Consider the following 20,880-nt stretch of genomic DNA (forward strand, 5'->3'; position numbering starts at 1 on the left):
GCCACCAAACCAATTCTCTCCCCTCCCTCCACCATCTCATGCTACAAGTTGCATTCGCATTCGGGTTTGTATACATCTTCGAAAGCCTTCCATTCCACTCCCCAAGTCTCATCTTACATGCCTTCGAAGTCTCCGCCAAGGTCATCTTCATCCAAATCACCATCTTGAATTTCCTTTGCCATTTCGCGTTCACGTTCTCTTGCTTCTTGAGCATTCTTGAGTTCCAATCGATGTTGATTCATTGGGAATCTCATAGCCTGTGGTTATACAAGTTAGTCTGTAATATATGAAACAGTATGATAAGAGAACAAAACATACCTTGACACTCTCATCATGAAGAGCAAGACAAGCACGAATACGATCATGGAATGCTTCACCAGGCTCCCTAGTAGCATAAACATCTCCAACTTCCTTACTCTTCATGAATCCCTTCTCACGATCTAAAGTTGCCTCAATGACACCATCACGAATTGCCTTTGCAACGATATATTCTGCAGATTCCTCACTGTTAAGCTTCAGGCGTATACAGATATCTCGAAGAGAGATCCTTGAGTAGGACAAGGACATCATGCGAATACCAGTTTTGATGACGTTTTGTCGTAGACGAAGGATCAAGGTATAAGTGCCATCCCGTCTAAAAGTCTCCGCATGTTGAGTAATCACAGCCTCGAATTCTGCAATCAACCCTACTCGAACTGCTTGGACGAGGTTAAGATATGGTTGTAAAGCACGCTCTAGACTGGCAATCCTGAATGTTGCACGGTCAGGAATATCTCCCATCAACAACTCAACCACAAGAAGTAACTTCGTCGCAGTTTGTGAGAATCCTGCGGCACTTGGACTCGAAGGAGCTTTGCGAGTCGCGGCTGTCAAATGTTCATGAGCCTCAGTGTATCTTAATTGAATGGCCCTGATTCGTCCCAAGTAGTATAAGTATCTTGCAACTTGGTTGTTCGAGGCGCTTTCGGGAAATTTGGTATGCGAGATGAGGAGATCCGCTTGAGTGATGTGGGAAGTTGATAGATAATTTCGTAACAGAAGCACGATAACAGTTGATTGAGTATCGATATCTTTTCGTAGAACAGCAGTCCGTAAGCCAGAGAGAAGAGCTGGCCGAATGGCAACAATTGGGGAAGCTGGAGAAGGTGGAAGTGGTGCCAATTGCTCAGCGAACAAAGACCAGTAAAAGTACACGCGAGCGGAGAGAGAATCCAGGGTTCGGCGGTTGAGTCCATGAATGACTGTTGTGACATGTTTGGAAAGTGTGAAGCCCTTCTCGTTCATCTTATTGTCGAGGAAGAAGATTTGTACGAGAATGCTGAGGAAAATATCAATCTCCGGAATGATTTCTTTTGGTTCCTTCTTCCCGTTTTTGGCAGATTTTGACTCAGAGTCGATTTCCATCTCACTTGGTGATGCCTTGTTAAATGTGGCATTCTCTCTGTCAATACCTATGAGTAAAGCCTTTGCTTGTTGGGTTGCTGTAGAGTAAGTTTCCGTAATAACTTGCGCCAGAATATCAGCCGTAAGATGTTTTCGAATAGAGGAAATAGATCTGAGGGCTCGGAGTGTGTATCTAGCATCAAACAAAGCAACAGCTTTCTCTAATAATGGGAAATTGCTCTTGATATCTGCGAAAAGGAGTGAAATGTTAGGTTTTGCTGATGGATAGAAACTGATATATGTTGGGTGATTGCTCGACTTACCTGCAACAGCCTTGGCCACCGGATCAACCTTCTCAACACCTGCACCTTCTTCACCCTCCGCAGAGCCATCCATAGCTACATCTCCATCACCATCTTTCGGAGGGGGAGCTGATAATTTAGAACTCTTTGATGGTGGTACGACAACTGTCATCTCCTCCTCGCCTTCCTTGGTCTTCTTTCCCTTTCCACCTTTCAATGAGCTCTTTGCATCATCCTTCTTCGTACCGTTGATACCATTCTCGACTGGATCTGTACCCTTCTTGTATGGTGTTTTACCAGGCATAACTGCGAAAGAAAGAGTATATTTGAAGGTTGACGTCGCCCTTTTGTAAACCTAGACTGGTGGGTGGTATAGCTAAAGTACTTTTCTTCAAGTCGCGTTGATTGATTTTAAAAGTGATATAATCGTTCTCTTGTTCACAGAATATCTCTCTGTGAAAATAAAGTATCACCGGAGTTTGAAAGGGTTCCTGATTAAAAAGGGTGTTATGTAGTTGAGTTGTTAACGGTTGTTGTAGCTGTCGTTCACATCTTGGATTACCTTTACAACATCAAAGCTCAAGATTATTACGGCTACAATTAGCGACCTTTGATGCTGTTTTAACGCGAGTCATCGGGTGCCTGGGGAGCTGGGCGACTGCAAGCTGGCGAAGGAACCTGCAAGCCAGCTAATGTGGAACACCGAAAAATGGCTTTTTAATAAGCAAGATGCATCATTGAAGAACTTTGTTGTGCTATTAGGGTTAAGTGATTATTTATAATTACTACCGTACATATCAATTGCCAATTTTTCTCAATGAAAACTTCACAATAATTTCGACGACAAACCCATCAACCCACCCATCCTAATATCAAACCAAGATCCTAATCTCGTATCATCCGCCAACCTAAAGCACGAGATCATATCTGGATCATGTGTTAACACAGAACATCACTCGGGTCCTTGGCAAGATGAGGCTGAACAAGGACTATAGATTGGTGTAGTGATTTCAGAGAATGCTCTCGCCAGGATAGATCAATTAATACTCGGTAGGCAGAGATGGAGAACGTGACAATTCCCATGTAGAAGCCGTCGCAAAAAGATTTGACCAAAATTCTGCAATCAAAGCCAGTGGTTGAGGACGGCGATAGATTCATTATCGAACGTCACATTACCATCGCAGACACCACATCATAGCGAACTTGTATTAAGATTAATGAATTGTTATGATATTTAGGTTGTACCTTGGTACCTATCTTAGAAGACCGACACATACCCAGAGAGAATACAGATGATGCTTTCAAAACATCATAATACCACTCCTCCAACGCCAACGACAGTCCATGCCATATGCACATCAATCTAAGATCAGATAGCCTAACACCAATTATCATTCATCCCATGCCCTGATAGTATAGTGACCCCTAAGAAATTTATTCCGATTCGTATCCATCATCATATTCCTTGTCGTCAATTTGAATAATCATTGAAGTGATGTAGACATGTCGGACATCCCGGATCGATTAAAAACAACGCCTTCTGAAACCATGGACAATACTTTTAATCACTACCCTTTCCACCTGTGACCTTTGCAGCTTGAACGGCGCTCATCTTATTGATCCATCCAGAACTTGGTGCGATCTTCCGGACGGTTCGAATCTCATCACTGGCGTAACCTGGGATTCGAATATTGTAACCGCGCTCGAGAGTAAGTTGAATATCACGGATTTCCAAAATTTTCGAGCCACGTTCCTTGGCATTCTTACACGCGGCTTGAAGGACTTGATCGACGAAGTTGTCGGCAACTGTAAGAATGGACTGTGAGATCGTGTTAGTTTGTATGGACTTTAGCTCTTTCATAGGCATGGAGTATTATATGTCCGCGACAGGGGTAATAAGGACGAGCTTGCAAATCAACGTAATGGGAATACAGGGAAAATTTCATACCTCTTCAACTTCAGCGGTCAGACCGCCACCTGCAATGTTCTCTCCACCGCCGGTAACTTGTCTAACAAGCTCATCTAATTTTTTCTTACTCAAAACGCGGTCACCTTCGCCATCCAAAACATAACCTGGAGTCTTGGCAATAACTGGTTGACCCATGACTCCGTTACCAGCACCTGATGGACCACCAGTAAATGAAGGACGTGATTGACCCATTTGGACAGGTTGTGGGGGTGCGATTGCTCTTTCTGGCAAATGTTTTGGAATCGGAAGTTTTGTTGAACTTGGATTTTGTTGTTCCCTGGGCATAGTATTAGGGTGAGTATGCGAGTGACCCATGACCGTATTAGGTGTGGTCGTTTGACCGCCTGCGCTGGAATAACTTTGAGCCGCAGTTTGCAATGCCGCTTGATGGGTTAAAGCTCTTGGGGGTCCAGGTGGGTGTGGTGCACTAATTGAGTTTGCTGACTGAGGAATGGCCGATTGAGGAGAATTTGTTTGACCCGGACGTTGCTGGTTATTTTGCATTTGAGTAATGGCAGTGTTGATTGGACCTGGCATTGTTGGCTCGGTTTTAATACTTTGCGCTTGCCCAGGTTGAGATTGAGGCATAGTTGGATGCGAAGGTGCGTTTGGCGTAGGAATTTGTGGACCTTGTAATGGCTGTCCTTGTGCCCCAGGAGGTCGATTACCACCACCCATTTGTTGGTTACGAGCTTGTTCAATGGCAGCATTGACGGTCTGAGTATTCTGTAGCGCTGGGTTTGGTGGCTGCTGCACATTCATAGGTGGCCTGGGTGCTCCTTGTGTTTGATTCATTTGGGTGGTACCTTGAGCTCCTTGGTTACCCTGGCTTGTAGTAACATCTGCATTTCCATTCACGTTTGTATTGGATGATCCAGGTGCAAGAGCTTGTGATTGTTGAGGATGCTGAGTTTGACCTTGCTGAGCGTTTCCTGTTGCGAGACGTTTCTGACCCTCTCTAATGTCATCCACGAATTTCTTGGCCATATGATGTTGTTTTTTAACCTCTGCTAATCTCGTCTGGTGGTCTGCTTCATCTTGTTCCGTTGCAGTTCCTTCTTCTCTTTTCTTTCTAATATAATCTTCCATACCCTTCGCCTGCACATTTGACTTTTCCATCTGCATCAAGCCCTTTGCATACTTGTTCTTCATATCTGCCATCCATTTGGTCCATTCTGGTGATTGCGGGATTAGGTGTTGTGGGGCATGCCACGGAAATGTTCTGACGTGCTGCAGAATCTTCTCTGGCATTTGAGCAGCAATTTGAGGCCTTGCTTGCTGTTGGGAAGAAGTCCCAACATTGAGCCCAGTAGCTTGATTATCCTGTGACTGTGTGGTTTGTTCCTGCTGTTGTGGGGCCGGCTCTTGTTGAGGTGCTTCATTCGATGGAGTTGTTGTGGGTTGTGGTGCTTGTTGTGCCTGTGGGCTTCGCTGATTCTGTTGCTGAGTCTGCTGTTGATTCTGTTGAACCTGCTGAGCTTGAACCTGGTTTTGCTGATTCTGCTGATTCTGCTGGGCCTGTACCTGGCGCTGCTGTTGCTGTGTGCGATATTGCAATATCCTGGATTGGACTGACTTCGAAAACTCAATCAATTTCCGCTTGGCCTCTTGATGTGCCGATGATTCAAGAGGATTATTTTCAACGTGTGACCAAAGTCCTTTTAATCCCTGTTCCCATTTCTGTTTCTCCTCTTCTGTAAAAATATTCGCAGGTAGTTGGCGCATCATTTCGGGCTTAAATAATGTCTGTGGTCGAGCAGGTTGCGAACCCCCAGGCTGACCCTGGTTTGGAAGGATATTATTCATGTTGCTAGATGTTGACAAATGATTTTGATGGTGACACTAAGGGCCGTCTATATTGATTAATATTCTATGTGTTCTTATGTGAAAGGTCGTCAAACATCTGATAAATTCAAATTTTGGTTGTTATGTGATGAGGTAAGGTAGATGTTGTAGATGGATTTATAGATCCCACTCGAAGCGCTAATAGATATCGTCCAAGCGCCAGTCTAGGAAGTCTTTTGCCAGTACACATTTATTAAGCCTTGCACCAACCAGAGCCAGCCTATATACTTGCCTATGGGGAGCATTAGATGGACATCTACAATGTAGGTACATATTAAAACTTCTTGGAGACACTTTGCATTGGTTCATCGATCAACTCATCATGGGTAAAAATTTCTGTCATTGAATTAACCAATGCTTGCTGCCCCTTGTATTTTGTATTCGCCATTGTCAACTACAATAAGGTTATTCCACTGACTTACTTTTCGTTCTTTCTTCAAGTTCCTCAAACTGTGGTGGCATGAGGATTATTATTAGATCGCGTCCTCAACGAGTCTGTCGGAATTGGAAATCATATCAGATGCCCCTATTGATCCAAAGAGACCGACAGTGTCAACTCATCATCAAATACGTATATATAGGTACTTCCCGTAAAGACTTCCTTCTGTTGTGTAACTTATCTCGGGTGCAAATTTAAATATCTAAGATCTCCAACGAAGTCTTTGACTACTTTTGTCATACTGTTCTGGACGAGAAGCCAGATATTGAGTATTGTTCAACTAATCACTGTCAAATTGAACATGGCAGGTTTGTGGTAACGATATCTCCAGACATGGGCATCAATATCAATAGTCAATTTCCTTAGATGTGTAGACGATACAGAGTTCATGATCTGAACTTCTACTTCAGCGTCAGATCCCAGATCATCAAGACATCTATATCTCAATTCAGAAACGTGCCATAGCCTCAGATTCTTATATCAATAAAAGGTATATCTATTTGTATTCTCCGATATCTTTTCCTATGATCGTTTCATGCTCTCCCCCGCCCAGTCTATAAAACAAACCCCGAAACCATGAGTTCCAATCCAAATTCCCGGGCTCTATTGGCCGCTACTGCTATCCTTACATCCGCTATGCAATGCTATGTTTGATGTGAATGAATAATGGACCAAACATAAGAAGAATCCACCTAGTGATAAGTCTCTCGCTCAGAATGTAGAAAATAATATGCCGCCGTCATATGTATCATGCCTGCATGCAATGAAATGTCGCCTTGTTCATAATTCATTAATTCGTCACCCCCTCTTGATATCCATACCCGCCGATCTGCACACATTCATCATCTTTCACCAAAGAATGTTTGTGTCTCTGAAGTCGCATTACTCTCAAGAAGAAGAGTCGACATCCATAGATTCATCCAATACGTAGTATGGCAACTCTCTTAGATCATCCAATTCTGTATCATCTTCAAGGACTTCCTCGCAACTATCTGGTTCTTCCAATTCTGGAATCCGGGGCGGTGGATCATCAAATACAAGACTTGCCCTTTTGTCCCCCCCATGATTGAATGTTTTCCTTCTTAGTCTTCTAGCACTAGATCCCGCCTCATTTGCGCTTATATGATCTGGCTTTAAATCCTCATCGTCAGTATCGCTCCCGATACTTTGCGCAATTGATCGCTTTTGTACAGTAGCTGAGCTGCGGCGTCGACGACGACGTTCTTCCCGATTACGCTGTACATAAGCTTCATGCTCATCCAATGGCGAGCCATCTTGTTCATCATTGTTAAAAGCGTCTGTGCAGTCGTGTGCAGTAAGATCGCGTAGATCACTGATGAAATGTGGATCGAGCTCGGCTGGTGTAGATATAGGCGCAACATATCCTCCATCAGACTCAGCGTCTTCGTATTGGTGGGGTCGTATTATAAGTTCCTCGTCGCAATCGTAGCCCTCGAGGTCGCTGTCTGTTATTTCTTCCAATGTAAAATTGCCCTTTTCCACTACCCTTGATTGCCTGTGGATAGGCGATGAAAGTGGTGATTGCGCGCGTTGGGAACTCTCTGATCGCGGCGGACTTGCGCTGCCCGAGGATTCGGACGAGGGAGAAGTAGATCGTGGAGATAAGTCTTCGACTCGACTGTAGCTAAAGTGAGGGCCTGGACCATTGGGTATAATCCCATTTGTTTTAGGTGAGGGACGAGGAAAGTTCATTGATGGTCGTTGAGGTACGAAGGTAAAGGTGGAATTAGTCGGGGTCTCAGGTGGTGATGAAGGGCCGGCACTTTGAGCGAAACTGAAATTGGGAGTCGTAGGCCGCATGTTTGACAGTTTGACAGGTGCGATTTTGCGATTCCTCAAGTAGACTAAAGCAATCAATTTTTTGTGTTCTGCGCGTGAAAGATGTGTGTTGCGATTGAGGTCAAGGTGTAAGAACTGGTGGAGAATCTCTCCTGGCAGGAGAAGGAAGATCTGGAGGGTCACAGTTCATGATAATCTCGAGATGAGCTTGGGGTGCCAAGAAGCCTCGCAGTTACGGATTCGAGGCTATCGTCAACCGTCAAAAGGGGACAAGTCCGGTCTCAGAGCTGGTTAACGAGGGACCTGAGGGACAAGTTCCTGGTTGAAGATACAAGGGTCAGCGTGACTTGTAGATCTAAGTAAACAAGGCGACCAATGATTAGCATCGAATTCAATTATAAAAATAAATTGAATGTGGGTCGATTGAACTGAGACCGTCAGGTATATATTAGATATATGAAAAGGGGACCAAACTTGTTTCGAAATGTTGAGGATGAGGCTTTCGAAGAATGTATATATCAGAAAAGACCAAAAAATAATACAAGTTTTTCCGAGAGAAAAAAGTGCGTCTTGCGGGAAGCCAAAAGAATATTCTTATGCGTTTTTTGTCTCCACACTTATTAAATGATGCCGTAGATCAATACCCTGAAGAAGAGGTGTTCTGGTAACCAGTTGGGAGCGTTGGAGGGGTGGGAGAAAAAAAGTTTGACCCGAATATTCGGGTAAACCTCGAATTGAAAGAAGTTGGATGAAAGAGGAAGAAAGTAGGTAAACCAGCCAACAACTTTCAAAGCAAGATAAGAGATATATGGACAATGGACCCGTTGGTGGCATAAATCAGCCTATAGGTATTGGGCAGAAATCACCAAGGGATAAGCTTATTTACCAATGGACGAAAGAAGAGAAGAGATTAATGACGAGTTACTTTTTCTTGCGTGCTCTAGTTTATGGTTGTATCGGTAGATAAATGAGTAGTGGGCGGCGAGTCGTCAATCGTCAATGCCGCCAATCGATCATTGATGATGCACTGTGCGGTCAGTTGGTTGGATTGTATGAATATGTGGAATATGTATATGTATGGTGGCTCCTTGTGGAAGTTTATATTGGATGGAAAGATGGATTAGATGGCAATTTTCGATGATTTCCAAGCATGAAAAGCGAATTCCCCTCTCGTGTAAAATGTTCGAGACGAGACTCACTTCGAATCCTCAAGAAAGGGGAACGGCTTTATCCTATCCTATCCTACCATGGCTTTCGTACCCTCCAAGGTAAGAAAGAAATAACGGTGTTGCGATGTATGTGTTGTCAGTAACTCCAAATTGATAAATAAGCAACAAGCAGCGTGAAGAGATGAACGGGGGAAAAAGCAACCAAAGTTGAGCAATAATCAAAGTTGGAGAACAAGAAAAAGAAATCTGGAAGAGAAAGATTGACGATAGGGTTTATGGAAGACGAAAATTATCAAGGGTAGATAATATGCAAACAATGCATCTCTCATGCTTGAACCATCATATATCTACCAATTGCAATTGTAGATTCAAATTAAAGCAGAGGATGCGTTCTTCGGATCAATCGAAACTTTCTAAGAGAAGATAAAGGCAGGAGAGAGAGAACGTATAGGTATGTATGCCGGTATGGGAGACAAGAAAGATACAAATACAATGGGAATACATCATGTTGCCGTGGAAGACGCAAAAGATTTGCATTGAGCAAGGGAGGAAAAGTCAAGATGTGATTCGTGATTGTAGAAGAGAGCTGCATATCATGTGACTGTATTGAACCAGTTAGTCTCCGCTTCCTCCACCATTCAGATGATTATCTAATCCAGCATCGGGATTTGTTGTTGTCTGAATACCCTTGCCGATAATTATAAAGTACCTAGTCATTGTAAATAATCGATCGTACAACCACGCGAAAATACACAACCTTAGACTTCTACAATGTCTTTACTAGAAAGACATCTGGAACAGATTGCTCTCTCGGCGGATTCAATAGCGTCATTGCCGTAAGTAACTGCTCCTCTCGCTCAAACCAATTCGAGCTACTAACCCCACTACCACAGCTTTCCCCCTCCTCAGATCTTTACCAATGCTCTTCTCTCCAATCAAGACATTACAGCCCTAATTCGCGACACTGAACCTCATGAACGCGCCCTCTTTTCTGTTCCTCCACCCCCACCACCTCCAACCCAAATAGCTCCCGAGCCCAAACCATCAAAGTCCCGCCGCCAAACAGTCTTCAATGTAACATCCGGCGAAGTAGCTCCTGCATCAGGTCCTAACGGTCGAGCACCTCGGCGAAATACTGCTGTTGCCGCTGTGCTTGGCGCAGAATTGCATTCTCAGGTTCGCAAAACAGAGACTGGGAAGGGGGAAATTGATATCGAGGTTTTATTGAAGGGGGCGGAGAAATTGAATGGGGTGTATCCTGTACAAGGGGTTCCAGAGAGGATAAGAGGATTAAGAAGTAGGTATGCGCAACTAAGGGAGAGCGTGAAGCGACACGAACAGAAGGTGCAGAAACAAACGAGAGAACTGGAGAGGATGAATAGGGGGAATGACACTGAGAGTGGTGAGGAGGACAATCAGCAGGTGAACGAAGAACCGTCGGAGATAGAGATCACGGATGAAGATTTGAGGAGAGAGGAGAGGGAGGTCAGGGAGCTGGAAATGAAGAGGAAGGCATTAGAAGAGAGAGTAACCGGGATGGAAAGAGATCTAGGAGGATTACTGAGATGAGCTCCCACGTACTGATTCTGAGCATGGTGGGATGAGTATCTCCATTTGACTTCACGATTTATGAGGCTGTATATTTTTTGATACCCGGATTATGGAGTTATTGTCATATTTGCTTCCATTCGTGATACCTCCGAATGTTTGTTTGTGTTTTTCGATTTTGCTTTCAAGTCGGATACTGGTAGTGGATCGCCCGTTACGGAAGAGTTCTATCCCTTGAAGAGAGATCCTGGAACAAAAACGTGGCCATCAGTTCCTCTTTAATTCTAATCTGGCTTGACTAAGATTGAACTTCTATGATGTGGTCGCATGCTTCAGATTATGCCACATTACATTCATGATCTTCAACACAAAACACACTTACCCACAAGCCAGTCAGCTCTATGTCTTCGTCTACTTTGATCAGCAGAGATGTAAAAGAATCGAGTATGTATCTCCTGACACGCACACTGGAAATGGTTTCTACCTGGTCTTCATATTTTCCTCGTGTTTTCTTGCTATCCCACTATCCGATGCCACCTTGTCTCGTGTACGTCGCTTCACTTTTCTACATACTTCCGCAAGCTCCATTAAAATTCTCATTGATTGCTGACAGTTGTTGGCGGTGGCAGCGGCTTCGTTCTTACTATTGCCGCGAGTAGTTGTATACTTTATTGTCATTCTTTCGACTTACTATCAATTCCATTTCCGGCCCCATCGTGTTTACATTGCACACATTGAAAGTTTCGATTTCATGCAAGTTGTAACTTGCATCCACATTATGCAGAAAATTCTACCACAAAGTTGAAGCTCTCGAGTGGATGACAAGCGCATGTTGACTTCTGCTCATGCGCATTTGCAAATGGTAACGTTACTGAATCTTGGACTTCTTGATTGGCATCTCTTTTCTTGATCATGAAGGCTACAGAAGAAGAATGACTAAATTTGATGCTCTTCTCTTATACTATCATGCCTCGTGCATTTAGCTCCAGTAATTGAATTCGTAGATTCACTCATATCTACACTACTAGTCCTAGGTTAGTGTATAAATAAATGTCCATCTCTCGACTCTTGAATTCCTATGCGTGTAGATACAAGCAGAGGAAATGGCTTATAAGGGATCCAACGATGGACCAGAGTGTCTAGATTAAGAGAAGTTATTATATTCTAGCTGTAATCGCCTGTTAAGGATAGGATGTATGTGACACAACTATCAGTAGGTAGGTATTGTTACTTTCCTTCTGATGTTGTCGCAGACACGATACGACACTGTCTTAATTTCATTCGCTTTCAGTTCTCACCGTCGTTTGAAAGTGAATACAGAGCAAACGTCAAAACCCCTTCTTCTAGCTGTCGAGGTCATCCCAAAAGTTCCCCAAGAAAATCAATCAGTCGCCTTTATGGTTGTCTCTCACAGGAAGTACAAATTGCCTTGGAAAGTTAAGTTTACGATGCTGAAAGATGTATACAGAGTTTTTCGACATTGCAACTGCGACTCTTATACTCAGAAAAATTTGCTCCATAAACTTTGATTGTTTGCTCACGCACAATGTTATTGACTGTCGGTTGAATATCTTCCAAGTTTTTTTTATAAAAAAATAGGTGTATCAAGGATATCTGGAACTTGTCTTTCCAGGTTCCATGGTTGGTTATTCCACTTGCTTCAGCTAATGTGAAATGAAGACATGTTTGGAGTTAGTTATGATGAGCTTTACTTTCCAGTGAAGCTGTAAATCATATAACATTTTGATAAAGACTTGCGCACTTACTCCCACCCTCTCAGTCATCTGATTTAAATACCGCTGTTGCTTTACTAATCTTCCCGTTGTCGCTAGTTCTTAGTCACATTGTCACCCAACTATACATTGTCGATTCTGTAGATAATATGAAAATTGAAGCCTGACTTACTGGCTTGCCAGGTATGGTTCCAGATTATGATATTATATCTTACCTGTGTCAAAGACAGACCCTGCATTCTTTTCCTGTTGTGTTCGTGCAATATTAAGGAGCGTATCAAGGAGACTCGGACCAAGTTTTATATCTCTTCAATCTCAATTGAACATGTGATGCGGCACTTGATTCGGTGAATTGTTCCCGCTCGGGACCGAAAAGGATGGTTGGATGGTATAAGTAACATGTACTTCTCAACTTTGACCTCTCTAGATAAGCTCTATAGTACTTGACCAACCCCTCCAAGCAGGTGGCAACAACTGGGCTTGGTGATTGAGCTGTGTATCCTTTAATGAATTTCGTTGCCAAAGGCTCACGTTATGTCCTGGAAACCCTGGTTCAATTGGTAGACCTCTACACGAAAGAATACAACGATTTTGATAGCGTAAGTGTAGCATCGCTAATCTTGATAGAGCATTATCATTGCCATTGTTTGGTTCGATACATCCATCTTTCGGACGTAAATATCAACCACGGTATCCTATGTATGATACAACAAGATGGACAAACCCTTGTGATACGCTATAAGCTGCCCACCTCAGGTAGCCTCCTGCATCATACATATGGTTCATGACGGCTAAGGTACACTCTCATTGCAAGTCCACATCACGGACAAGCTTAATTTCAAAGTTCATTTGTTGGTTCTAAACCTTGTCTGTGTGAAGGACGTTGCTCCGGAGACTTCCGGTTGCTGAACAGATGTGTAGTCGTGAACAGGAATAATGGAGAGCATGGGCGTGAAAAGGTCCCTACTCGTTGGTGAAAAAAAAAGGTCGAGGTTTGAACTTCAAGCAGATAGAATCCTCCACCTGTATTCTGCTCCTAACTCTAGAAGTATCTTCATGATCCACCCGGAGCTATGTTTTACTGCCCCACTTGCACAGTCGCTCTCAAAGTCGTCATCGGCATTCATGAATTCGCTCGACGAGCTGCTTCCGTTATCCTACTCAACGCTATCACCTTTGAAGGTTTGGTGATTCCTTTTTGGCTCATGTTTCTCTGAGAGATTTCTTTGATATTCTGACAAAAAAAGTCATTGGAAACATGTTGTTTGTGGAAACGTTATCATTTTCGCTGGAGATGCCGAGACCGTGCTAGACTACTTGCCGGTCACCAATTTTCTCATTCAAGAGCAAGTTTGAAAGCGTTCATCTATAAAGGATGGAATGCATGACATCAAGACGGAATCGGGAATGGAGATAAGATAAATAGCAAATCCGAAGATCTGCTATAAATATGGAGATAACCCACCATTCGACCCATTAACCCCGCTGACACAATGGCAAATACGACCTAAAAATCTGATATGGTATCCGTTCCTCGGCGGAGGTGGAGATATCTAGATACTTGTATCTTCCCACAATGCCCCCCAAAAAGCACTGATTCCCCACCGTAGAGTAACAATGGCGTTGTCACAAGCTCGTACATGCATGGGGAAGCGACTGTAATGCACCGCGGACTCCGGGCTCTCTTCGTTTCTCCATGTCTCTGAACTCTTAGATGGTATCAAGGTGACTGTGGAGTTAGGGCTCCACGATGACTGTGTGGATGACAAGACAAATATTCATAGAAGGCCTATTAGCATGTGAATAAGATGCTCATACTAGGGTTGGTAAGCGAATTGCCAACCCATACACCGTGTCCGTTATTGCCCCACGGATGAGTTTATCCTTGTGATTTGCTTAGGACACGATCGATACATGTCAAACCCTGAACTACCAGTATCTTGGAATATCTCACACAATATAGAAGTATCTGGGCGGTGAGATATATGATAAGGTTAGTTGTATGGTTAATTAAAGGCTTACAAAGTGATAGAAGTGGCTCAGATCGTGTATCGTTCTGGACCATTACTAGGCTAGGTAGGGCTGATGCACGGGACGGAAAATAACGTTTACAGCCTATGAACCAAGTGAGCCAAGTGACGGACTAATCAGTTATCCATGGTCTTATTATTCATAACTACTAAGCTGTATACCTTGAACTTAAATGAGAATCGTTTCCATGATAAAATATCTAACGTAAGCACTTGTCTTATAGGCTATTAATAACAGTACAATAAAACTTAGCTATGTCGAATTGAGATATATCGAAATCTTAAATATACTAAAAATTTCCTCATTTGTTTACTTTTTTTATAGTAACATCGAATTCTTGAATAAAATCGGAATATCGAATACTTTTTTTCAATTCTAATGTAAATTTTCGTAATAAATGTAACTGAATAAACTTGATTAACTACTAGTACATAATATTTTTCAAAAAGATCAAAATTTGAAGTAAAAATCCAATTGAAATATTAACCAAAACGCTTAAGCCACTATATTTTATACCAGAATTTTGGATATATCGGATTTGATTAATCGAAGTTTTCGTTCCGGTATAACCAAGTTTTACTGTAGCAGTACGTTCAAGCGAGGATCTCTAGCGTCTCTGGCCACTCGGAACTCCACCACATAGCGGACCATTCCCTAAATTCATACACCGAACGCCCCACACACCAACGGCAGTCTCACTAAATACTCGTAACGACGCTATTGTAAGCACTTGAACATGATCATGGGCCGGCCCACTCTATGTCAAGTATTGTTGGACATCAACAGTTGCGTTACGGAATGGGATGGATGCAGCGATGTTCTGATAACAGAGATACAGGGAATGATTACAAACTGTTCAATGAACGTACGATCATGTCGTGTCCGAATGATATAAAAGGGTGGGTTTGTCAAGGAAGTAAAGTCTAATTCATCCATTCATCTCTTCATTCAAGATAAACAGACCTCACAACATATTTCACCATGAACGCCCTTATTGACACGTTAACAAACGGCATTGACTCCGGTTCTCATGAAGGAGTCTTAGCCTACAGAGCTCCCTCCCTTCTCCAACCTCATAGAGCCCGTGATGCTATCCGCGATGCTCACGATGGAAAGATCGCACCACTAGTTGGATTTTTCATCGGTTTACCTTCTCCACCCATCGCAAAAGTAGCGGCTCAGTTGGGCTATGATTGTGTATGGATTGATTGGGAACATACTTCCATGAGTGTGGAAACTATGACACAAATGGTTCATGATGTTCAATTCATGAGTGAGGGAAAGAGTTTTGCAATTGTTCGGTATGTTCCCACATAGTTACATTCAAAAAGCAATACTGACAATACTGTAGTGTGCCAGGCCATGATCACGCATCAATCGGCTATGCCCTGGATGCTGGTGCCTCCATTCTCGTCCCCCAAGTCGATACAGTAGAACAGGCCAAACACATCATTTCGTCTGCCAAATTCGGCGCCGTTCGAAATGGCACTCGTTCAGCACCTCCAGCTCGATACCTAATGGGTATCTCAGACACCACCATTGATTCCTCCAAGTCTATCTGGGAAAATGTGAATAACCAAGCCGCCATTATCATCCAAATCGAAACTCTCGAAGGAATCCACAATCTCGATGCTATCCTTACCGAATGCGGCGAAAATATTGATTCTGTCTGGCTAGGTTCATTGGATGCCAGAATTAGTATGGGACTACCCGGTATGTGGGGTGCTGAGAAGGAATGGACTGATGCGGTTGCACTTTACGAAAGTACATTGGCAAAGCATAATAAGCCTTCCAGTGGAATGGCTATGGGTTTTAGCGTGGATGATAAGATAGCAATGGCGAGAGGAAAAAGTTTGGTGATTAGTGGGAGTGATATCTTTCCGTTAATGATGCAGGCGGCTGAGGCGAAACAAATGCATGCAAATTTGAAAGCTCACGATCACAAGGGAATTTATAAGATATTGTAAGAGCTGGATGGAGGAGTTTGTTGTTGTCGATTTTAGCGCCTGGTAGGAAACACTGTGAGCGGGAAAAACTACGATTATTTTATACGGTCTTTCACATTTAGAGATTAGACTATTGAAATTCTATATTCACTAAAGTTATTTTCTACTCCTATCCTGCATTTAATATTGAATTCGCCTCTACAAAAGGATCAAGTGGTCCATCCTCTCTCACTCAACAACACATACCTTTAACAGACAAGTTTCCTTCCATGGGACTACCAGATAACCGGGTCAGAGAGAAGCATTCACGTCAGAGACAGCTAGATGAAACTGATTTGACACAGGACCTCCTCAGGTATATATTATCTTCTGTCGTTTATTTCTTTTTCCATCTATAGTTTTTAGCATTTTCAATGTGTCGCTTAATATATTCTAGGCCTTTCTCTGCCAATAGTTTGCTGTCGAATATTCAAAGTTTAAACGAGTTTGATGGTAAAACCTCTACTCACTCACTATTCTTTCAAATCCTATCGAATATCAAGGTGAAGTAAGGAAAAAATCTCAACGTAAATAGTTCAGCAGATCACGAAGCTACCGAAACCTTTTGCTTTCACCACGCCGTCTCTCCTGATTTATGGGTCGGTGACATTTTCCTATCCCTTCCGGATCGGAATTCATTAGACTCCCTTACCTCGGGGTTTTTATAAGTCTATTTTGATGGGAAAATATACAGGGTCAGACTAGCAATGCTCTGGTGGTAAAATCATGATTCACCACTTTTCATCATTCGCGCGATAGTGTTTCCATCCTTCCAGTTCTGAGTATAAGACAGATTAGCCGGGAATTGAGACTCGAGAAATAGAAATTGTCAGGAACAATACCAAGCGATGAGTTCGAGTATTTGGGAAATGCAGACTTTTTCACATACTGAATTAAAGCTTGGGTACCTGGAGAGGTTGAAGTGTTTGGCTCGCCCTGGTCTTGGTTTGATATTTAATATGCCATTCGTGTTGTGAGTCTGTGATGTTATATTTATCATACCTTGGTGCCTCACTCATCGTAAAAGCAATCCCTGCTGTCTGTCAAGGTATTTCATCATCGAAAAGTATTCGTTGTTGTTGCTGCTACACTCAGCAAAATTACATTGCATTGAATACATACTCTTCAATTCACCCAAATCCAATTCCATTTTGCCTTATTCAAAAATAAAAAACGTGAAGCGTGATATCCTTACAACGCTTTCTTGATGAGTAATCCGTAAATTTGAGGAGGATGAATAGCCCATCTAATCTCTTTTATATCCGCATTGCTTATTCTGACACCTTTTCAATCTCGCAAGTGAATTCAAAACATCGAATCAAACTGGAATACTTTGGTATCCCAAGAATGGAAGTACATGGTGATTAAGTGCCTAGCCTCTATTATAAATTACTTTGCAGGATTTACCTGAACATTGAGTATGAGCTGATCTGGGAGGTGCGGATCAAGGTCTTATGGTTTCTCAAAGCAACATTATCATACATCGAAGCGTTTGGCCTGAGCGGAAGGAGGGCGAGATCAGGTTTCTTGTGGATATTGATGTATATCACTCTTACACATATAGCGATGTAATTTCACCATCGTCGCCAACAACGCATTACACATTGCCGCTGTCATAAAGCTCACCAATGACTGTCATCCATATCCAACCGAACATTCCCATCACCTAGGAAAGATGCACATGTCCGCGAAACAAATGATAACTCTAGAAAATCCAAAACATCACCTGTTGTTCAAGCCCAAGTGGCGAATAGATGAAGGGATTACCGGTGATTCTTGATCGTTGTATAGATACCTAATCAATAGCTCGTTATCGATCTTAGCTTTGAGATTTGTTTATCTTTTCATAGGGGAGCGAAAGGGGAAAAGATTGGGGATTGTGGTGAATAGTAGATAGGAGTTAAAGAGAAAGTGGGAGGGGGGGAGGTCAAGAGAGCTAATTGATCTGTGATTAGATAGCTCTAAATGAAGATACTAAGGAGGGGATGAGTAATATCAAATCCCATCTAGAACCAAAAATCTTCCAAGAAGATTCCAAAAAGAGGACGAGAATATGGAAATAGCAAGTATATAAACATACAGGGAGTGTCTCATTTTATTTCCTTCATCTGTGTACACCTAGGAATACTCTACGTGGACAAGGGACAAGGTGGCAAGATCAGGTAGACTGTTATTCCAAGGAATCCGGTTCATAATAGAGCCTCTGATACCCAGGGGTGGTTTTGATCGTTATGTAGCAAGCTGCAAGCGAAATTGTGAAGATTTGTATATGACATGCTTACCTACTATCAATCAATGTCTTCTACTTATCAAAAATTAGAAAACAAACATGATAAACAACACCACATCGATATTATCTCGAATTTTCCAATCCTTTGATTCATTCTGCATGATTCTCGAGACGGCGATGAAACTTTAGGGGTTTAATTATAAGTTTCGCTAAAAAATGAAAATAAAAATGAAAATGAAGTTCAAGAACACCTTTTTTACTATCGCTTATGTTGATTATTATCTGATGTTTTGTGGATAATTGTCATTTATCTGATTATTCTTGGGGTTCGTATTTCTAGAAAAGGGGAATAACCAGATTATCAAACTTGAGTGATTAGACGCCTTTTCCTGACGAAGTAGAGTGAAATCTAGGAGTTTCGTCAGTGATTCAAAGAATGCAAATGTACGTGATGTGGTTCAGCTCAATAAATAGTATTCAATTCAGATAAAACCTCATAAGATGATCCGTACGAGTAAAACGAAAGAGAACAAACTCTGAGAAGATTCAATGCTCGGGAGTCGAGATACTACGCCCGTAATTGAAAGCTATGCAGTGGAGAGTAGGTATCTAGTGATACATGGTTGTCAAGCAGATAGACCTTTAATTTTCTGTTTTTCTGTTTTACTAAAGATCAAGATCTGATTATTGAATTTGGATCATCGGATTATTCTCATATTGTATGTTGAATTCCTGTGTTTCCGCATCTGTCTCAACTCACGGTAACTTCGAGCAACTCCACGCGTATTGTGAATTCAGGGAGAACTTGTGAATAATTGATGATGTTTGAAAGTTGATCAGAGCTTCACGATTGATCCGGAATGAATCTCCTCATGTGTGTATCGATGTGAGATACTATCTTAATACCACTGGTATTCAGCGCCTTGAGGTTCGAGCTGCTTGATTAGTGAAGTCTTATGAGTATATGTCTAGTAGATATAGACATACATATTCAGTAATATTCAACTCGTTACTATAGATTCCAAATTTGATATCTATCATCTTCTTGAATCCACTGCTATTTATATAAAGCGTGGAAATTCTTACATAGTGGTAGTCGGAGTACGCAGAGGGAAATAAAATGTAATATGAGGATAAGAATAGCGATTAAATCAAACACACTGGTAAATGATAAGAAGGGAATAAAACAGTAAAGAGAGAGAGAGAGGCAGCATACTTGCCTAGGAGGTGATGATGATCCCTCCCACGCGAGCTTGTTTTTAGTACTGATAGAGAGTAAGAAAGAGAAAACGAATGCAAAAGATACTATCTTTATGTATGCATTTCTAGATATCTATTGTTCGTTCCCCTCTCCTCTCCCTTCATTCTTACTTCCTCTCCCGCTCCATCCCCATCTCCCTCCCCGTCCCTTCCCTATCATCTCCCTCCCTGTCCCTATCCCCATCCCTATCATCGATCATCTGACCAACCTCAAAAAGCACCCACGGAGAAACAAACCCTTGCTCCTGGTGTCAATCAATCATGCACAAAGCAATAAAAAACAAATAAAAACAAATTCTCAACTAAAGAATCGAGAGAAAATCTTACAAATTCTCTTCAAACAATACATATACAACATCAAGCATCGAGCATCGAGAACCCAAATCGACCAAAACACACAGCCTATTACCTACTATCTACCCACTACTATCTTCCCATTAAAATAAACATAAAATATAAACACACATCTTCGACCTCCAACCTCCACCATCCAACTCCAACTCCAACCTCCCAGCCCCGCAACTTCAAAACCCTCGAAAACCCAAAAAGGAATAATATCCACGACTTAGATATGTTTCGCGCGAGGATATAAATTGATAAGGTAGGTAGGTACCCAGTAGGTATCTAGATCAGATTGGGAAATTTATACATCAGACACCAAACATCAAACATCAAACATGTGGAATACTAATGGTAAATGAATTCGAAACTTAGGAGTTATATGTACATGGCGAAATAATTAAAGATGTATAGTATAAACTAAAAACATTTTGTTACGGGAGCTGCCTCTAGGGTCACGTGGAAGTGGCTAGAGATCTCTCGAGGTGGTTTAGACTAGACTTCAAGTAGGAATTCAATAAGGTTGTAACTGGTTGCAATTCTCGTAACTATAGTAATGAAACTAATGATTGTTCTTGAGCACGAAGCTCTACATTGTAATGAAACCCATTCCCTTATATAGACCTTCGTTCTCTGTGCTCAGTCGGATCACAAATGATCCCTCTGATCCGATCAACTGGATCACTAATGATCCCTCTGATCCGGTTACCTAAGCGTCGGGGTCACATGACGTCTATTGTGGCAGACCATCGTAACACATTTATAATTTCAACATTTTTCAATAAAATAAGCTAAAATTGATACATATAACTGATTAATATCATAATTATATTATATCAAAGCTTCT

General features: G+C 42.1%; 5 protein-coding genes across 5 annotated transcripts; 2 read left to right on the plus strand and 3 right to left on the minus strand.

The window, feature by feature from the left end:
- Positions 1 to 113: 113 nt before the first annotated feature.
- EAF01_011727 (uncharacterized protein) lies at positions 114 to 1,989 on the minus strand (the record flags this gene model as incomplete). The annotated part of the gene is made up of 3 exons (XM_038919985.1): positions 114 to 257; positions 319 to 1,631; positions 1,707 to 1,989. The coding sequence occupies 3 exons, from the start codon at positions 1,987 to 1,989 to the stop codon at positions 114 to 116; spliced, it is 1,740 nt and encodes a 579-aa protein (XP_038764515.1).
- Positions 1,990 to 3,246: 1,257 nt separating this feature from the next.
- EAF01_011728 (uncharacterized protein) lies at positions 3,247 to 5,460 on the minus strand (the record flags this gene model as incomplete). Its single annotated transcript, XM_038919986.1, has 2 exons — positions 3,247 to 3,504; positions 3,634 to 5,460. 2 exons carry the CDS (start codon positions 5,458 to 5,460, stop codon positions 3,247 to 3,249), a joined length of 2,085 nt encoding a protein of 694 aa, XP_038764516.1.
- A 1,366-nt stretch (positions 5,461 to 6,826) lies between these two features.
- EAF01_011729 (uncharacterized protein) lies at positions 6,827 to 7,759 on the minus strand (the record flags this gene model as incomplete). The annotated part of the gene is made up of 1 exon (XM_038919987.1): positions 6,827 to 7,759. One exon carries the CDS (start codon positions 7,757 to 7,759, stop codon positions 6,827 to 6,829), a length of 933 nt encoding a protein of 310 aa, XP_038764517.1.
- Positions 7,760 to 9,594: 1,835 nt separating this feature from the next.
- Positions 9,595 to 10,589, plus strand: EAF01_011730 (uncharacterized protein). Its single transcript, XM_038919988.1, has 2 exons — positions 9,595 to 9,743; positions 9,801 to 10,589. The coding sequence occupies exons 1-2, from the start codon at positions 9,679 to 9,681 to the stop codon at positions 10,474 to 10,476; spliced, it is 741 nt and encodes a 246-aa protein (XP_038764518.1). The 5' UTR covers positions 9,595 to 9,678; the 3' UTR covers positions 10,477 to 10,589.
- Positions 10,590 to 15,068: 4,479 nt separating this feature from the next.
- EAF01_011731 (uncharacterized protein) lies at positions 15,069 to 16,324 on the plus strand. Its single transcript, XM_038919989.1, has 2 exons — positions 15,069 to 15,520; positions 15,571 to 16,324. Exons 1-2 carry the CDS (start codon positions 15,201 to 15,203, stop codon positions 16,184 to 16,186), a joined length of 936 nt encoding a protein of 311 aa, XP_038764519.1. The 5' UTR covers positions 15,069 to 15,200; the 3' UTR covers positions 16,187 to 16,324.
- Positions 16,325 to 20,880: the final 4,556 nt, after the last annotated feature.

This window comes from Botrytis porri, assembly GCF_014898465.1.
Source record: "Botrytis porri strain MUCL 3234 chromosome Unknown BPOR_024, whole genome shotgun sequence".
Taxonomy (NCBI): domain Eukaryota; kingdom Fungi; phylum Ascomycota; class Leotiomycetes; order Helotiales; family Sclerotiniaceae; genus Botrytis; species Botrytis porri.